The sequence below is a fragment of the Phaseolus vulgaris genome, chromosome 7, assembly GCF_051622355.1.
Source record: "Phaseolus vulgaris cultivar YP4 chromosome 7, ASM5162235v1, whole genome shotgun sequence".
Taxonomy (NCBI): Eukaryota; Viridiplantae; Streptophyta; class Magnoliopsida; order Fabales; family Fabaceae; genus Phaseolus; species Phaseolus vulgaris.
This window is the reverse complement of record NC_143504.1, coordinates 30,573,873-30,593,352: the sequence shown is the minus strand read 5'-3', so window position 1 is coordinate 30,593,352 and position 19,480 is coordinate 30,573,873. Positions and strand designations below refer to the sequence as shown.

Here is a 19,480-nt window from a genome sequence, read left to right as displayed (position 1 = left end):
TTACCTCTGCGATCATCTCCTTTGAGTTCTTCGAAGGCCAACTCGAGGCTCGTATAGGTTAGAGCTTACCTTAACATCTAAGTTATTGCCTCGTGCTGCACCTCTGTTATCTGTTGCCGGGTGCCTTGTCTGCTGCGCGATAGACTTGGTCTTTATTTTCTGCATCACTTATTTGCCTCATCTGCATATTTACCCATGTATTTGTCTTCGTCTTTGAGCTAACCTATATACTTTCTCATTGTGCAGATCTCATGTTGGGTAAAGGCAAACTGGCTGAATTGAGGGCGCTCGCCCGAGCTCATGGGTTGGTGTCGGGCTCCCAGACCGTGCCCAACTCGGTGGTGGAGATCGCCGCTGCTCAGGGCAGATCGCCCCCTAAAGGCCCAGCTCCTTCAGAAGCCTTGCCCGCCCAACAACGCTAGAAACTCATCCTCAGGAAGCCAAAGAGGAAAACCCCTCAGGTGGTTCATGAGGATGAAGAAGAAGACGATGAGGCAACTGAAGATGGCCTCATCACCAAAAGAAGGGTGGCGCCTTCTTCACCACCTGCTCCACCTCCTCCTCCAACATCAACACCGTCCTCACCACCAGCTCCCCTTCCAACACCTCCTTCTCCCTCAACTGCAACACCGCCGGTTCAAGCAGTTCCTTTGGCGGCTGCACTTCCCGTGGTTGAGGCTACTGAGCCCAATTTCATGGAGAACCCCCCAAGCGCCTCCACGCCATTTGTATCTGCTGGTGGGGGTCCCCCTTCAACAGCCTCAATTGCGGAAGTGCACCAGGCGGGGATGAAGGTGCTCACAACTCACCCATCATCATCACCGAGTCCCCCTCGTCACCACCACGCCAAGAAGCTCCAACTCACCAACCAATTCAAGAAGGTGGCGGTGAGAACCAGCAACAGGCTCCCCCAGCGCCTCCGCGAGCAAACCTTTCCCTTGTGGTCAAAGGGACGTGGGAACCCTTCTCAGCAAAACTAAAAATGATGGCAGAGGATCTCCCCTCCATCATATCAAAAGTTGTGGAGAGTTCCAGCAAGAAACTCCAGGACGACATCTCCGTGCTCCAAGAGGAGAATCGCCTAATAAGGATCGAGGCGGAGAAGTTGTCCTGCAACCTTATGCTGGCGGAGATCGACCATTCGTGAGTAGAGGATGCTATGAGCACCGAGCTGCGGGTGGCGCGCAAGGAGGCCACCGATCTACGCCATAGGGTGCACCTCTTAGCTCAAGAGAAGATTGAGCTGGAGAGCAAGCTGGTCCCCTATCGCCTCAAGGTGGCTGACCTGGAGGCGTCGATCAAAGCAGACGCAGCCAAGGTAAAAAACCTTGAGAAGAGGTCAGCAGATCGGGAGGTCTTCTTGGGGAAAGTCGAAAAAGAGAGAGACGACACCATGGCTAAACTCACCGAGGCCAAAGAGGAAAATGAGAAGATCGCCGCAGAGCTGGCCCAGGCGCGGACGGAATCCAAGAAGGTTGCTGAAGACCTCCTTCAAGCTCGTGAAACAACTGAAGAACTCAAGAAACGAGCTGAAGAATTGGAGCAGCAGATCGAGGGGCTCAAGAAGCAAACTGAAGAACTCGAGCTGAGCTCTGCCCAAATCCTCGCTGCTGGGTTTGATGCCGCTCTGGAGCAATTTGCTTGCCAGTACCCCGACTTGGATCTCTCCATGGTGTCGCTGAACAATGAAATGGTGGATGGGAAGATCGTTCCTTCTGAAGACTAGCTGCTTCCCTCCATCAGTTATTCATCTGTTTTCTCTTGCACAACTTTCTTGTAATAACTTTCCTCTTTTGTATATGTATTTTGAACTGATACACTTTATTATAAAGTTTTTCTGCCTCTTCTTACAATTTCTCTGTTTGTCTTATCTCTCCTTGTACAACTCTCTTCAAACGAAATTGACTTAGCAATTCTGCGGGCGCAACTTGTTTACTTGCTGCTTAAACTATCAACTTTCGAATAACAGCATTCTAATAACTCGTAAACTTTAAAGCAGCGAACTTCGTCGTAAAACTACCCGCTAAACAGTAAGTTTCACTTCAACTGACAGCTTAAGGCATAGCTTACCCGATCTGTTCCATCAAATGGGCCTTTGCTCATGCCACCGCCCGAATCTGATCGCCAGAGGGTCTTGGCGATGTAGGCTTCCTCTTGCCCTCACAACTTGGCCATTGTTCCCTCATCTGGGGGTAGAGGCGCCTTTCGGATCCTTCTCTACCTCCCTGAGCTTCAGAACAAGGAACCGGGTGGCTGGGCGTTCTCTTTGAACCTACCTTAGCCACCCCCTGAACTTCTTCCACCCTTTACACCATACCTGAACTCGTTCGAGACGAGAAGGATTTTATCTTGCCTGAACTCGCTCGACGGCGAGAAGGTCTTTAACTCGCCTGAACTCGCTCATCGGCGAGAAGGTCTTTAACTCGCCTGAGCTCGCTCATCGGCGAGAAGGTCTTTAACTCGCCTGAGCTCGCTCATCGGCGAGAAGGTCTTTAACTCGCCTGAACTCGCTCATCGGCGAGAAGGTCTTTAACTCGTGCCTCTACATTGCCCCAGGGGCTACATCTTCTCTCCCCTGAAAACACTGAGGACTTTTCACTGGTGCCTCTACATTGCTCCAGAGGCTACATCTTCTCTCCCCTGGAAGCACTGAGGACTTTTACTGGTGCCTCTACATTGCTCTAGAGGCTACATCTTCTCTCCTCTGGAAGCACTGAGGACTTTTACTCTTTCTCGCCTCAGAACGCGCGAGGGCGTTGAGGTCTTTAACTGGTGCCTCCGATCGCCGAAAGACGATGAGGACTTTTAAAACTTTAACTGATGCCACCAATCGCCAAAAAACGATGGGGACTTAGAAACTTTTTTAGAAAGCATGCGACATAACTTCAAAACTCGCCTTAAATCACATATAAGCGACAAGGTCTTTCTTCAAAACTTTCGCAAAAGACAGCAAGCGTGCAATCTAAAACACTTCAAACTTTGAAAACTCTTCTTTATTGGGTGGCCTCATTAAAAACCCTCCTTAGGGAAAAAAGAGTGCCCCCTTCAAACTGTTTTAACAGAAAGCTTGCAAACTCTTCGTGTTTGTTTTTACTTACAAAGCTTTTTAACTGTAATATAATTTCAGGTGCATGGCGTTCCAGGTGCGAGGAATCGCCCCTCCTTCCAACGTCTCTAAGCGGTAGGTGCCGTTCCCGAGCGCCTTGGTTATCCTGAACGGTCCCGTCCACTTAGGCGACAGCTTGTTCTCCATCTCGTACTGGTGGGCCTTCCTCATCACCAGGTCGCCTTCTCTGAACTGCCTTGGCATCACCTTCGAGTTATACCTTCGTTCAATCCTTCTTTTCACCGCCTCAGCCTTCACTCTCGCCTCCTCCCTGACCTCATCCAGCAAATCCAGATTCAGCCTTTTTTCCTCATTCGAGTCTTCCGCTACAAAGTTCCGGAATCTCGGCAAGCTCTCCTGGATTTCTACTGGAATCATCGCGTCGCATCCATAAACCAGGCTAAACGGGATCTCATGGGTTCCTGACTGCTCGGTGGTGTGGTACGTCCAGACTATACGGGGTACCTCCTCAGCCCAACTTCCTTTGGCTTTCTCTAGCCTTCTCTTCAAACCTCTCAGCAATACCCGATTGGCTGACTCTACTTGGCCATTCGTCTGAGGGTGCTCGACAGATGCAAATACTTGTTGAATTCCCACCCCTTTGCACAGCTTCTTCAACAGGTGACTTGCAAACTGAGTTCCGTTATCTGACACCAGGCGCTTGGGCACACCAAACCGGCACACGATGTTCTTCCACACAAAGCTCTCGATCTTGTACGCGGTGATCTGGGCCACTGGTTCTGCTTCGATCCACTTGGTGAAATATTCAATCGCCACCACCAAGTACTTCATCTGCCTGATCGCCAAGGGGAAGGGTCCCAGAATGTCGATCCCCCATGTATGAAACGGCCAAGGGCTGTAAATCGACTTCAACTCCTCGGGAGGCGCCTTGTGCCAGTCGGCGTGCTGCTGACATTGCTTGCAACACTGTGCATACTTCTTGCAGTCTTCTCTCATCGTTGGCCAGTAATAACCTGCACGGAGAGTCCTCGCGGCCAGAGCTCGAGAACTCAAACAGCTGCTGACATTTCTCTCCGTGCACACACTCCAGGAGTGGGTGTGTGAACCCAAACCTATACAAATCGCCATCAATCATTGTGAACTTGCTAGAATTCTTCTTTATCTTCCTAGCTTCCGTCGGATCCAGCGGGAGAAGGCCATCCGCCAGGCATCGCTTGTACTGTGTTACCCAGGTGTCTGGCTCATAGGTCGTGCAGACCTGCGTCATGTTCACCTTCTCTCCCCGACATGCTCTTATTCTGGGCGACCTCAAGGTCTCCTGAGTCAAAGACCTGTGACTCCTCGCCGCTCTCTTCGTCGATTTGCTTATCTGAAGAACCAGGTGATCTGCCACAAATGCTCTAGGCGTCTTCAGAGTTTCTTGAATCACCGTCCTCTGCCTACCCCCCTTGCCCGAACTGGCGAGCTTAGCTAGCAAGTCAGCTCGGGCATTCTGCTCTCTGGGCACATGCACTACCTCGAAGGAGACAAAGGAACTCTTCAACTCCTGCACATACTCCAGGTAAGCCGCCATTTGTGGATCTTTAGCCTGGAACTCGCCTGTTACTTGTCCCGTGACCAACAGCGAGTCACTCTTAGCCATTAACACCCTAGCTCCCATCTCCTTGGCCAGCAAGATTCCGGCGATCAGCGCCTCATACTCTGCTTGGTTGTTGCTGGCTTTGAAGGCAAACCTCAGGGACTGTTCAATCAGCACGCCGTTGGGCCCTTCCAAGATGACTCCAGCACCGCTACCCTGCTGGTTCGACGATCCGTCCACTGAGAGCACCCAACGAAAGTCATCCCCCTCAACTCGTGTTGCTTCTGACGAGAGCTCGACCACGAAATCTGCGAAAATCTGCCCCTTAATCGGACCTCGGGGCTCATACTTGATGTCGAACTCCGACAGCTCCACCGCCCACTTTACCATCCTCCCGGCGACGTCGGGCTTCTTCAGGACCTTCTGGATGGGCAAGTCGGTCATCACCAGTATTGTGAAGCTGTGGAAATAGTGGCGTAGCCTTCTCGCCGAAAAAACCACTGCCAGTGCAGCTTTCTCCAAGGCCTGATATCTCACTTCGGGGCCTTGCAGCACCTTGCTGACAAAATAAATAGGCCTCTGGGCCTGATCTTGGTCTTGGGCGAGCACCGCGCTTACCGCCCTCTCAGTCACAGCGAAGTACAACCTGAGAGGGGTCCCCATCAGCGGTTTGCACAAAACCGGCGGGCTCGCCAGGTACTCTTTAAGCTTGACGAAGGCTTCTTCACACTCCTTCATCCAGGCAAATTTGTTATTCCGCCTTAAACACTGGAAATACGGATGACCCTTCTCTCCGCTAGCCGACACGAAACGAGACAGGGCGGCCATCCGACCCGTGAGCTGGTGCACCTCCTTCACGGTCGTCGGGCTCCTCATCGCCAAGATGGCGGCACACTTATCAGGGTTGGCTTCTATTCCTTTCTCAGTCAAGAGAAACCCCAAGAACTTTCCCGCCTCCACGCCTGATCCTGCCGGCAACTCGAACGTGGAGGAATCGCTTTGTAGCACTCTCTGTCCCGTCTACGCGACTGTGTTTTCTGCAAAATCACCCTCAGAACCTTCTCTTGAATCTCCAAACGTGACCTGCAAAACACACAGACGGCGCCTCTAGCGGCCGTTTGCACTCCGACGATCAAGTTAGACCACAGAACCACCAAATGAGAAAAACTAGCAGTGTGTGTGAAAAACTCTTGCTCTCTTTTTTTCTCTATCCCCTCAATCTCTCCCTGATTCTATTTTATGTCTCTCTCTCTGTTTCTGGGCCTAACAGAATTCTGTTATCCTTTTCTGGCATGTGTCAGAACCCTGTTATGCTTTTCTGAGACAATGTACCTCCAGAATCAGTAGAGTGTGGGTGTGAGAGTCTATGCGTGTCTGCGCGTCTCTGCGCTTGGCTGCGCCTGTTTGTACCCTTAGTGGTACGGAGTGCACCTTTATCTGGACCGCACCCCTCTCAGATGATGACACGTGGAGGCATGCAACTCACATCTAACCACACACGTGTCACTTACTGGAAGGGCTCTAGCGCTTCTTCTTGTGCGCCTAAGTTATTCCCTTGCGGAGTAACTTAGGATATTTCTTCCATTTGGGTAAGTCGCATACTCTCAGGAGAACGCCGGGTGTGGTGGGTCTAGGCACACTCACCAAGCGTTGCCCTCTGCGTAACGGCTTACCCTTCACGGTATCGCGCGCGTAATGGGTTGAGGGAATCACCAATCACTGATTGGTCTACTAGTTCCCTCAGGCCACTCTCGTGCACGATTTCCTGAGATGTGCTCATGCGAGGTCCATGCGTAACGCTCTCGCTGGGAACCTCAGTCCCAGTTTAACTGCGTGTAACACGGGACCCCGATGACCATGCACCCGATGACTGATCAGTGCTCTATTGCTTCTCGCGTTCTGCCCCCAGGCGTTAGTCTGGGAACTGGTCTGTTGGTGGCCACTTGGCTACTGACCACCGATCACCGTTCTAGGTGATCTGTCCCCTAACCTCTCTGCCGCCTGATCTGTCGGTGGTCACTTAGTTACGGACCCCCTGATCACCGCTCTTGGCGATCGCCTCCCTGATCTCTTTGTCACCTGGTCCACGTGTCACCCTGCGAGTGGTCCACGTGGTTCTCTGCTGCTGACGTCATCGACTACCGATGACCGATCGGATCAACGCCAAAGATGCACTTCTCGGGATTCAGCTTTAACCTGAACTTGGCGATCGTAGTAAACAACTCCTCCAAGTCCGCAACGTGCTTGCTCTTCTCTGGCGAGGTCACGACCATGTCATCCACGTAGGCTTGCACATTCCTTCCCAGCATTGGTGCAAGTACCCGATCCATCAACCTCTGGTACGTGGCCCTCGCGTTCTTCAGCCCAAATGGCATCACCTTGTAGCAGTAGCACGATCTCTCGGTCATGAAGGCGGTCTTCTCTTCATCCCTGGGATGCATCTTTATCTGGTTATACCCCGAGAAGGCATCCAGGAAGCTCAGCAACTTACACCCCGCAGCATTGTCGACCAGGGCATCTATACTTGGCAAAGGATATGAATCCTTTGGACAGGCCTTGATCAGATCAGTGAAGTCGACGCACATGCGCCACTTCCCATTGCTCTTCTTTACCAGCACAACGTTGGCCAGCAACTCAGGGTACTGCACCTCCCTGATATGGCCTGCAGCGAGGAACTTTTGGGTTTCGTCTCTAATCGCCTGCCTCCTCTCCTCGTTGAACTTCCTTCTCCTCTGTCGTACCGGTTTGACCTGGTTGTCCATCGCCAAATGATGGCACAAGAAGTCGGGATCGATCCCGGGCATGTCCGAAGCGGACCATGCGAACGCATCCAGATGTCGCTCTATCACCTTGGCGATCTGGTCCTGGAGCTCAGCCTCTAGAGATATTCCCAGCTTGAAGATCTTTCCCCCGATCTCCCTTTTGAGCCACTGCTCGACGGGTTTTGGTCTGGTTTCTCTGGCGATCACCGCCCTGGCGATTCCCAGCTCCCTCGCTTTCTCAGGGCGATTCCTCGCCTCTTCTTCCTCTAGACCGGCGTTCTCCTCCCACAACTCAGCATGCACCATCACCACGTCGCTTTCGGCAGTCTCCTCTATTACCGTCGGCCTGGGCTTCACACCGGGAGGCGGGGTGGTTGTCACGTAACTCACGGACCTCTTGTTCTTCAGGCTATTCTCATAGCACTTCTTTGCTTCTTTCTGGTCGGATTTGATGGTGATCACCACCCCCTCCATAGATGGCAGCTTCACCTTCATGTGCCGGGTCGAAGGTATAACGCCTATTCTGTTGAGCGTGGGTCTTCCCAACAGAATATTGTATGTTGAAGGAGCGTTCACGACAAGGTACTTGATTTTCTCTGTTCTCGAGCCCGCCTCATCCGTAAACGTAGTCCTCAACTCAATGTACCCCCTGACCTCCACCTGGTCGCCAGCGAAACCATACAAACACCCTCCATAGGGCCTCAGCTGGTCAAGGGGTAGCTCCAACTGCGTGAAAGTCGGCCAGAACATCACGTTTGCCGAACTTCCTTGGTCCACCAGAACCCTGTGGACCTTCCTTCCTGTCGTAATCATCGTGATGACTATGGGGTCGTTGTCATGAGGCACAACGTCCCGAAGATCTTGCTTTGTGAACGTAATGTCCACATCCGGCGAGTGGTCCTCGAACATATCCACCGTCATCACAGACCTCGCATACTTCTTCCTCTGTGACGCGGTGCATCCACCACCCGAGAAACCTCCTGCAATGGTGTGGATCTCTCCGTGAGTGGGCATCTCGTGCTGCTGAGCCTAACCACCTCCGGGCTGGGAGCTCGACGCGCCCCCCGTCCTTCTATCCAGCAAGTAGTCGTTTAGGAACCCGCTCTTGACCAGGTCGTCGAGCTGGTATCCTAAAGCCAAACATGAGTCCACGGTGTGGCCAAAGCCTTGGTGGAACTCACACCAGGCGTCTGGCTTTGGTCCCAACACCTTGTCGCCCACCTTCTCGGGCGCCTTCAGCCTAGCTGATATATTGGGAATGGCGATCAGATCCGCCAACCCCATGACAAACTTATGCTTTGGTGGGCGATTGTACTCCCGACGTGCTGGTTGAGGGCGCCCTGGGCCCCTGCCCTTGTTCTTCCTTGGATCAAAAGGATGGCGAGTCCTCTGATCCCTCTTGGCCGCCGCTGTCTCCAACACCCTCTGTGGCTGGATCCTGGTCTGGGCGCGTGGCCTAGCGGGGGCCACGCTTCCCCTCTTCTCGGCGACCTCACTTTCGTCGGCGATGTGGGCCACCGCAAGTCGCCTAACCTCAGCAAACATGGCGGGGTGAGCCCTGATCAACGCCTCGCAGAAGGGTCCCGGCAACACGCCCTTCTGTAATGCGTAGACCAGCATCTCTTCGTCCTTGGCCAGCGAGCGGACCATCTGTGCCCCAAAACGATTCAAGTAGTCCCTGAGGGACTCTCCCTGGTACTGCCTTATGTCGAACAGATCATAAGACACCCTAGGCGGTGCCTTGTTCACTATGTACTGCTCGACGAAGATCTTCGAAAACTGTTGGAAGTTGGTTATGTGACCTGTAGGCAGGCTCACAAACCATTTCAGCGCCGTTCCCTGGAGTGTGCTCACAAACATCTTGCAGTACACGGCATCCGATCCTCCTGACAGCATCATCTGCGTGTGGAACATGGTGAGATGTGCCTCAGGATCCTCCACGCCGGTAAAAACAGCCTTCACGGGTACCACACTCGCAGGGATAGGCGTGTCTGTAATCGCCTGAGCGAAAGGCATGGGAAAAACGCGCGGCGGCGTTGACGGCGCGACCTCTTCAGCGACTGGGCGCCCTCGCTGCAACTGAAGAGCCTGGCGCAATTCTTCAGTAACTCTGCTGAGCTCTTCATTCCTGGCCTGAGAGGCGACCAGGTCCTCGTGCATTTTTGCCTGCTCTATGCGCGAGGCTTCCACATTCGCCTGCAGCGAACGCATGATTTCCACCATCTGCGCCATAGTCATGGCGCCTTCAGCAGCAACGGGCGCAACTGGACTTGAACGGTTGCTTCTAATCTTTCTCATGAAAACTGGACAGATCACAAAGAGCGATGGACAACACCTTCTTCAGCGACGATCGATTCAGCAATCAATCGGTCAGAACTTCGCAAAAACTCTGAAGAACTTCAAGAACGCAACCTCAACAGCAAACCTTCACAGGAACTCACGACTCCACCACAAACCACCGCTTCCTCCACGAAAATCCAAACGAGCGGCGAAACTTAGATTTCACCGATTAAAACTCGCGTAAGCAGCGAAAAACCTCACCTCACCGAACAAGAACTCAAGCGAACGGTGGAAAACGCGAAACTTCTGAACAAAACCTGGATGAACGGCGGAAAATGGTTGCACCAGCACACAACCACACAGAAACTTCCAAGAACACACGTTGTGGATGGGAACAGGTTTTACACGGCCCCACGGTGGGCGCCTGATGATCCTGCCTGTTGACCAGAACGCTGGAGCCTTGCCTCGTCAAACCTGGATCGACTTCTGCGTCGTGTTAGCCTCCGTCCTTCACCGCGATCCACCTCAAGAACCTGCAAAAGACAGAACGGCGCCGCTGCGGCCGATCACGCTCCGACGCCCAAGTCAGTACTTAACCACCAATTACTAAGAGAAAACTCAAGAACTCTAAGGAACCGTGCGCAAATTCTCTCTCAGCGTACTCAAGACTCGCAAGTGTAAAGAAACAATCTAAACGTGCGTACCTCAGAAGTTCGTTAGAAACTCTTATATACCTGCGTACTTTCTCTCTCCAGACAGTTACACTTCTGGACACGTGGCTCGCATCCAGCTGTACACGTGTCACCATCTGGAGCATCCTTGACTTGGGCGCCACTTCTTACTCTTCAGGTTTTTGGCTAAGTTACTTATGCATGATACAACTCAGTGCATAGCTGCCTTGGAGCGTGATCTCTTCTGGGTGGCGAGTTCGGGTGCCTTCGTACACACCTTCCCTGTGGTCTCGCCGGCCGCCTTCATGATCTGCCCTACCTGCTTCACCGTGTATGTTCAAGTAAGCTGTCTTCCGACCTCATCTTCTGGCCAGCTGGGAAATGACTATCTGCCTTCATCTTCGGCGATGTCCTTGTTTCGGCGATCTCTAATCACTTGGTCGCCTGGGTTCACATCTGGCGACTTCATCTTCAACCCGGTGACCGCCGGTTTAGGTATGTTGGAGATCGGAGCACGCCAACTTAATAACTGGCGACTACACGAGCCCCCCGACTTCCTCCCCTTCTGCCAGTCAGGTGTCCCGTTCAACACGCCTATATAATAGCTCGACGCCACGTCATCACTTCCGACTACCAGGACGGTACAGATATAATTAAATATTATTATTTTGTAATAAATTTAGTCCGTATATAATTTTTTCTATATAAATATAATCTTATATGTTTAATATAAAAAATAATTTATCCTATTTCTCTTTTTTATAATAAAACTAAAAAATATTGCTAATGATACACAATCTCTACTCATCTTTCAATAACCATAAACGGGGGAATAAATTATTAATTACATCGTGGGTTATAAGAGAAGCATGTTTTCACCTATAAAAAAAGAAGTAAATATAATTGCTGACTTTACAAACAAACTAGTAACTTACTGTGATATTTGTCAACAAAATAAAAGTGGAAGTGTTATCTAAAGGGTTCAATAGGAGTAGATTCTTCAAGAAAAGCTGCTGCTTCAAAGCATTCGACAGCTTCCATTGCCGATGTCCCCAAATCAGCTCTGTAGAACAGTCCAAGATTGTACCAAGCTGATGGGTTTGTTCTGTCAAGGCGCAATGCATCAGTGAGAAGGCTTCTAACTATCGAAGATGATTGACCACCAAGTTGCCTGAGTACACAGGCTGTGGATATCAAACTTGGCACATAGTTGGGCTCAATATCTAATGCTTTCCTAAATGATTTCAGAGCCTCTTGATGAAGACCTCTGGCTTCAAAAAGTAAACCTGCAAAAACCTAAGTTATGAATTTCGCTCCATAAAAGACGTAAGTAACTCCTTAACAAAACGACATTGAATAACTTGAAGGGAAGTTTGAAATGTAAAACACGTTCAGCTTCAAATAAATTAAGATTCCTATTTTTGTGGGGAATTATATTGTTTCTAAAATGTAACATAGAACCTATGAAAGGTAGGGAGAATTTTTTTGAAAACAAGCGATGTACCCTTTGTGTGCCATCTAGAAGCAGAATAGGGATTAATATTCTCAGATTTTGCTAGACAAACTTCAGCATCCCGCCACTGCGATAAGGTCGCGTACACATTGGCTAAATCGTGCCATATTTCCATTTCCAGTCTTTTGTCACGGTTTCCCTTGATCTGTATCAGAAAAGTAAAGTTATTCTACATACATTAAAAAGGTAGAATTTAAATGAAGTTTCTAATATTCTCTTCCCGTTGATAATGAGTTATTAAAAAAAAATTAAAGTGATATGTTATGTGTGTGTATATATATATATATATATATATATATATATATATATATATCGTTGACGCATATATTTACAACCTTACTTGCCGTGCCTAAACTTTTATTTTGGACCTGAAGAACAGCAAGAAGAAAAGTATATGTTTCCACTGCATTATTTAATTTTCCCTGTGCAATCCGTAGTTTAGCTTTAGTTCTCAACAATTCTCCTTGATCCCATTTCCCACTTTGATCTAGAGCAGCATCTATAACAAGCTCTGCATCTTCAAATTTTCGTTGAGCAGATAAAATCCGCGCTAGTAGAATATATCCTCTAACACTAGATCCACCCTCAAGCTTAATCAGTTTCTTTGCATGATCAATAGCAATGCTTAACTTCCTCTGTTCAGCATACTCTAGACAAAGATGAAGGACAATGTAAGGATCACTTTCCCTCATCGTTCTCTCGGAATCTTTTAGAGCACTGAGAGCTTCAGACTGCAAAACAACCTTCTCCGATTCAGAAGCAGCTGACTTGGATTTTGATGACAGTAGAACACCTAGCAAGCAATTTGCAATAGCTACCATCTGCATGCACTTTCCATTCAACTGAGAAATGGCTTTGACAGAATATTTGATTCCTTCTTCAGTGTAAATATTCTTTTCTGCACAAATTTTTGAAACTAGAAGTAACTCCTTTATGCAGTCTGAGTTCTCTCTATGGTTCAAAGAGTTCCTTAGAAGATCCAAAGAAGTCGTATGTTCACCTTCTCCACTGTAACAAAGAGCTAGAGTATAGTATCTTTCTTTTCTGTCCATGTTTTCAGGAAGCAATTCCTCAACCTGCTGAGCTAGAGTCATGAATTCCCCTGAAACACTTAAAGCAAAAGAAAGGTGATCAATTAATGAAGGGTCCCATACAATGTATCCAAGAATAGATTTTCTCAGCAAAATCAGAAGCAGAAGAACAGCCTCTTCTAGGTTGCTTCTTGGCACAAAAGAACCATCCAACTGAGAGCGGAGAGCAGGAGGGCTAGCTTCACAACCACTATACAGAAGAAAAAAAGCAAATTCCTTTTGTATTCTTGCCGTGGCTTTAGTGCCAAGATTCCAATGATAAAGCAGGGCCCTCCTAAACGATGAGATGACATCTTGAGGAGAGCCTGTAAGCTTCCACAACTCTGGAAGCAGTTCTACAGCATTTGCCACTGTCTCTTGCAGTTTACAGTCTGAAACGAAGTTTTCAGGCCAGCCTTCTGGTAAAGCTGATTCAACAGTGTCTAAAACTATCTTGCATGACTGAGCTGCATCTGCAAATAAATAAATTAATCTCATAAGCAAAACAATAGACTTTAAACTAATTGATTTTGATATATTTATTGTTGAAGGATTTCAGTGTTTCCACCGAAACCAGACACAAAGTGCAAGATCATTAAGTTGGAATTCATGGATATAGTTAAATGAGAACTAAAAAGATGAAAGAAACACCTTGAAACCTTCCTAGAGCCTGCAGCGATTTGGCCTTGAGAAAGACAGCTTCAAGAATTAAACTAACAGCATGCATTGACATAGGAGGGTGAGTATCACTTTGCGAACGGCGTCTATTAGGTTCACAACTTCTAGATATAGAAACTTTGATCTTGGGAACGACAGTAGCAATATCTATTCCTTCAAACACATGAAGTGCAGCTTCGACATTGCCTTTCTGATACTCAAGTCTTCCAAGCAAAGCTCTAGCTTCCTATTGTGAAACAAGTCATTTACTTTCATAATCATCTTATAATGAAGATGCTTCTCAAGTATCAATAAAATCAAGGCCGTTACATCACGTATTACAGCCTAAAACGGAAGCATAAAGAAAAGCCTAAAATATGATAGAAAAGCAGATTGAAAACAATTGTTGTAACCTCTAAGTCTAATTACAGATACAACTGAGAATGATGTCCCATCATGTGCAGAGTCTGCATTGCCCAAAGTTTCAATTTCTGCATGCCTAACACAAGTCTGATGGTGGGAAAAGATTTTCATTTTTAGAAGAAATGTATAAGAATACGAGGCTAACATAATCTCTTCAGAACTCCCTCGCTCTAATATTATTTGATACCAACTCTCACACCCAAAAAGTTTCCTCAATTTCTGTTATTGGTCTTGCGCTAGAAACTTAGAGAAAGTTCAATTTTTGTTTAGAAAGAATATGTATGTTTTGGCAAAAAAATCAATGTCCGAGTATTCTTCGGCTGATATATTGAAACCTATAACTAACATTTTTCTCAATAAATGCAGAATACCATTTACTCATCACTTAAAACATCATATACATCACAACTCTGTTCGGAGAAGCCACTCAGTCTTTCCTTTAAACAGTGTATAAACCAGAGAACTCAATTCAAACTTGTAAGATAAGTGTCTTCCCCTAAAATAGTAAAAATTGAAATAATTAAATTAAAAACTTGATCGTTTCCCGCATTATGTCTCTGTTTTCCGATTTCAATATCATACGACAAAAATACATGAAGAAACTCTTTTTGATAGAAATAGAAGAGGAAAGTGCGTGTCCAAGATGAATTGTTGCTGAGGCAATCATTGTTGGTATTTTTTTGAGCTCTGCTGTTTCATGTAAAAAGTTACACAAGTAACCGGATAACATGGATTGGGATGTTAACTTGAAGAATCTAAAGGTTATGCAACATGGGAATAAGAGGCAAGAAAAAACATAATCCTACCTCGTAGTTTAAATAACCACTTTCACGAAGAGAAGACTCTGCTTCTTCAATGTTGGTGTTGTCAACCTTTGTGTCGTTTTCACCAGGTCGAGATGAATACCCACCACTTGCTGAATAATCTCTTGTTGCTAGGGATTCCGATGAGTAACCTAATTCATCTACCTTCAACTGTTCCCCAGAGCACATACACTTTATCATTTTTCTCAATCTTAGGCTAATCTGCTTTTTACTTATTAAACTCTTAGCTCTCATACTGAAACATTCCACTCGGTTTCCTGAAACATCATCATAAAAAATCAGAAGAAGAAGAAGAAGACGAAGCACTTCAAATTACATTCTTGAGATGCATTACATAAGCTTTACTCCAGTACTTGGCATATATTATATGCAAACAAAAAACTCGGTATTCCGAAGTCCTACTATGTCAGCTTTTTAACATCAAATTTTGTGCATTTGCTTGCTTTGAAGTACATAATAAAGCAATTCCAGGTTTAAAAGTATGGTCTTTCAGAACTGGGTACCAAACATCTGACATAACACAACCAAGTCAACCAAAGTATTTGATCAAAATTCAACATTTACATACCCAACTTGCTGATCAACAAAACCAAGAAGCAAAGGACTTATTTTTAAAAAATAATGAATAAACAAAAGAAGAAATGACCAAACTACCTAGGACCATATTATAGTGAATGCAATGGCGAAGTGAAGTGTTGTAAAAGGAAAGAGGGTGATTTGATTTGTTTACCTAAAGTTGAATGTAGGGAAAGAGCTTATCGGAATCATAGAGAGAAGAAGAAATGATAGGAAAAGAACGTAAAAGAAGTAGAAAGAGGAAGGAAAAAGTGTTTTTTCCATCATAGAAAAAGTATAGACTTAACCCACAAGACAAAAGAAAATGAGTGTGAAAGTCCATGTCCTGTTAAATTAACCCAATAAGAAAGTGCCCCATGAAATGATTTTGTCTTGAGAAGCAAGAATCCAAAGCTGCAGATGCTTTAAACAACCTTTTTGTCTGTTTTGGTAATTTTCAATGTTGCCGGATGAGTTGAGTTCACTGTTTCTTCTGATCCAACTTCAAATGTTAGTAGCTTGTAAGTCATGAGGGTGCATTAAATTATGCATATCTAACTTCTGAACCCTCAGGCCTGAACTTTGAATCTTCTACCCCAAGGAAAAAGGCACCACTTGTTCACTAACTCTTCTCGTTTCATTTTTTAATTAATATTCTTTCTGCGCGTCGCACTCTTGACAATCAGACTCCTTATATCACAAACTAACATGACCTATTCTCCATTCTATGTAAATGTGACAGTTAACAGGTTAACAATTTAATATCTATTAATGTTTATTTTAGTCTATATAAAAATTTAGTATATTAGTTCATACAATTTGTTCACACTTTTAACACAATGAGATTCTTCATCATTGGTTTATTGCAGAATTTCAATCTATTATTACCTATTTTTCGCCTTCTTATCTGTCTTTTCTCAAGGGGCAGGTTGTACATAGTATTTAAGATGTGAAATTATATTTTCTAGTATAATATTTGAGAAATCAAATGTCTCCAATCAAATTCAGGAATTCCTTATATTCATATTTTCCTAATTTATCATGTATTGAGAGGATGAATTATAAATTTTTTAATGATATATTGTTAACATCAATTTTTCAAGTAAAACTGAGATACAGCAACTAGTTTAAAGATGCAGCTTTTGTGGAAATTCATACATATATATTATTGAAAAAGAATTAACATTTTATGTTTTACATTAAAAAGTTAAAAGTTTATTTCTATATTCAATCCACGTCATAATATTGTTAGAATTGTCAGATGCATTTAAATTGAAGGTGATTGTTGTCCTAGTACAATAAATATTTTTTATTGTTATGTAAAAACAATTAGATTTTAAAATTAAATGATGATCAATATGAATTCTGTAGGTTGGTGTGAGAGTTAAAGTCAGTCTGTGCCTTATATTAAATTACAGTGATTTTGAGGGGAGAAAAAGAGTAGGTGAGAAGAGAATGAAACTGGAAGAAGAAAAATCATGGAGCTCACGAAAAAAAATAATTCTCCTGACATCAACTTGTGTTTATGTGCATGTACTATTGAAAGATAAGCGAAAATAGCTTTCGTTTGTTTTTTGTAGATTTGTAAAGATAGAAAAAGAAAGAAAATGAGTGTTGGAAAATCATTGTTAAATTCAGTTTAAAGAAGAGAAAACTCAGCTACATCGTTGTCCTCCATTTTGACTAAGTGTACAAAGAATCTTCAATGAGAAAAGTTTCTTTGACACCGTGAATAGTACATCTCACACGGTTTATAATAATATAATAATATTTTAAATTAAAAAATAAATAAAATATTAATTTATTAAAGTATATGTTTATTAAAGTGTATGTTTTTACTCCTCTGGGTGTTATCAACACACTCAATTCCTTTTTCTCAATTTTGTGCTTCTTCCTTTGAGATAATTGGTGTTGTATTTTGGTTCATTTTTGTTTTGTCATTAGCTTAGAGACTTTCACTTACTCTCCCTCTTCATTGCTCCAAGAATATGCTCTCTTTTTTCTATATAAAGTGAATATCTTATCAAATTATATTTATATTGAGTAAAATTCCAAGACGGAATTGATTATGTTATATAAAGTAAAAATAATAAATAATATTTATAATCGGTTGTAACTATATTATATTATATAATAAATAAAAATCTTAAATGAATAATAATAATAGTAGTAATTATGTTTAATTATATTTTAGGAAGGGTCAAAAGTTAATCCCGAGATTTAAAAAAACAATCAATATAGTTTCAATTTTTTTTAAACAATTCGATGTGTTTGTCTATGTTAAAACACATATACCTTAGTAATTATGTTATTACACATTGAATTGAATTGTAGATGTTATTACCAGATTAAATAATTTAAACAAAAGTTAGAATCATCACATGAATTGTTTTTAAAATTTTATAATAATATTTTTTTCTTTAAAAAAAATTGAGACTACATTGAAATTTTTAAAAAGTTTAGATTAAATTAAATTTTTTAAATATGGAGAGTCAAATCGATTTTTTGACTCTTAATATAAGAAATAAAAAAAATAATTGAGTCTAAAAATAATTTTGTCTATACTATTATATGAAAAAATATATCATTTAGTAACTTCTTTTTAATTCATAAATTAATTAGACAATTTAATATTTTTAAAAAAAAAAATAATTTATTTATTTAATAAAATAAGTAATTAATTTTTTTATTTATTTTGAAATAACTAAATATGTTCTCTTTTTTAAAAATAGATGTTATATAATTTTTGATCCTGCCTGTTGACCGGAACGCTGGAAACTGCCTCGTCAAAGGATCGACGTGCGCACCGCTCAAAACCTCCGTTCCTCTTCGAGATCCACCTCAAGAACCTGCAAAGAAACAAAGCGGCGCCGCTGCGGCCGATCGCACTCCAACGCTCAAGTCAGTGACCGAATCACCAAATACTAAGAGAACAAGAACCGTGCAAATCCTCTCTCACAGTAAGCTCTATAACCCGCAAGCGTAAATAGTATAATCTGAACGTGCGTACCTCAGAAAGTTCGTTGAGAACTCTTATATACCTGGTTACTTTCTCTCTCCTGGCAGTTACAGACTTGGACACGTGGCTCGCATCCAACTGTACACGTGCCATCATCTGGAGCCTCCTTGACTTGGGCGCTGCTCCTGACTCTCTCTTTGGCTAACACTAGTGTAGATAAGTTAAACAAATGCGGCTATTTTAAATTTACAAATGCGGTCATAGAACCGCATTTGATCAACACGCATTTGTAAATCTGGAATTTACAAACGCGGTCCTATGACCGCATTCATAAATCACATTTACAAATGCGGTCATTTTAGGTAACCGCATTTGTATATTATTCTGAATTAGGGAGTGGGTTTGGGGTTTAGGATTTATGAATGCGGTCTTGGTAAAAACCGCATTCATAAATCACTATTTACAAATGCGGTCATTTACTAAGACCGCATTTGTAAATGCGAATTCACTATTTACAAATGCGGTCTTGGTAAATGACCGCATTTGTAAATAGTGCTTTTTTTTTTTGGTACATCCTGTTTTGTGCAGAAACCATATATTTAAATAACCTGCACAATGATTAAACCCAGCCAGACAAATACAAAAATGTAGTAACCAATTGAAATCATCAAAATGTACATTTACAAGTGATCAAATTACATATAATAAAACCACTAATATTGTTTACTTATGCTAGAGTTATAAAAATTAATGAAGTATGTGGACCAAGAATCTCTAACATATGAAATGCCTTCCTCACTCATTGGTGTTTCTTCTGTGAATAACTGCATTGCAAAGTTGACATAAATTAGTTTCTAGATATATATATGTTCAAGAATTATAAAAATGATTTAACATATACCTCCTTCCAACCAGTTTTAACACCTAGTCTTATAATGGTAATCATCCATTGCATAATGTAATAGCCACACTCATAGCTTCCTGGTTGTTTATTACACTATATAATTCAATAAAAAGTAATATGTTAGTATATTGATAAACAATGATAATAGAGAAAGAAAAAAATTACAAACCTTTACTCTTATGTAGTTCTAATTATTTGAACTGGATCGACCTTTTA

General features: G+C 44.0%; 1 protein-coding gene across 12 annotated transcripts; it reads right to left on the bottom strand.

Moving 5' to 3' along the window:
- Window positions 1-11,146: 11,146 nt before the first annotated feature.
- On the bottom strand, window positions 11,147-16,132 carry LOC137827045 (protein NPGR2). Of its 12 annotated transcripts, none has more exons than XR_016523449.1 (6): window positions 15,577-15,878; window positions 14,829-15,103; window positions 13,594-13,846; window positions 12,213-13,415; window positions 11,864-12,017; window positions 11,147-11,645 (listed from the first exon to the last, which is right to left on the bottom strand). XR_016523449.1 is itself a non-coding variant. In XM_068633286.2 (6 exons), the coding sequence occupies exons 2-6, from the start codon at window positions 15,078-15,080 to the stop codon at window positions 11,329-11,331; spliced, it is 2,184 nt and encodes a 727-aa protein (XP_068489387.1). In that variant the 5' UTR covers window positions 15,081-15,103; window positions 15,836-16,132; the 3' UTR covers window positions 11,147-11,328. The 12 variants fall into 12 exon arrangements, 9 of the variants coding, with proteins under 9 accessions (XP_068489387.1, XP_068489380.1, XP_068489400.1 ...); XR_016523447.1 differs by having other exon boundaries at window positions 15,501-15,628; XR_016523448.1 differs by lacking the exon at window positions 15,577-15,878 and adding an exon at window positions 15,181-15,518.
- Between the last annotated feature and the right edge of the window lie 3,348 nt (window positions 16,133-19,480).

Bases quoted from the DNA above. Each gene is read 5' to 3' on its own strand.
- LOC137827045 (XM_068633248.2), bottom strand. The intron at 13,416-13,593 runs GTGTTTCTTTCA...ATTTATTTGCAG, and splicing joins GGCTCTAGGAAGGTTTCAAG to ATGCAGCTCAGTCATGCAAG. The intron at 11,646-11,863 runs GTACATCGCTTG...AGGTTTTTGCAG, and splicing joins TTCTAGATGGCACACAAAGG to GTTTACTTTTTGAAGCCAGA.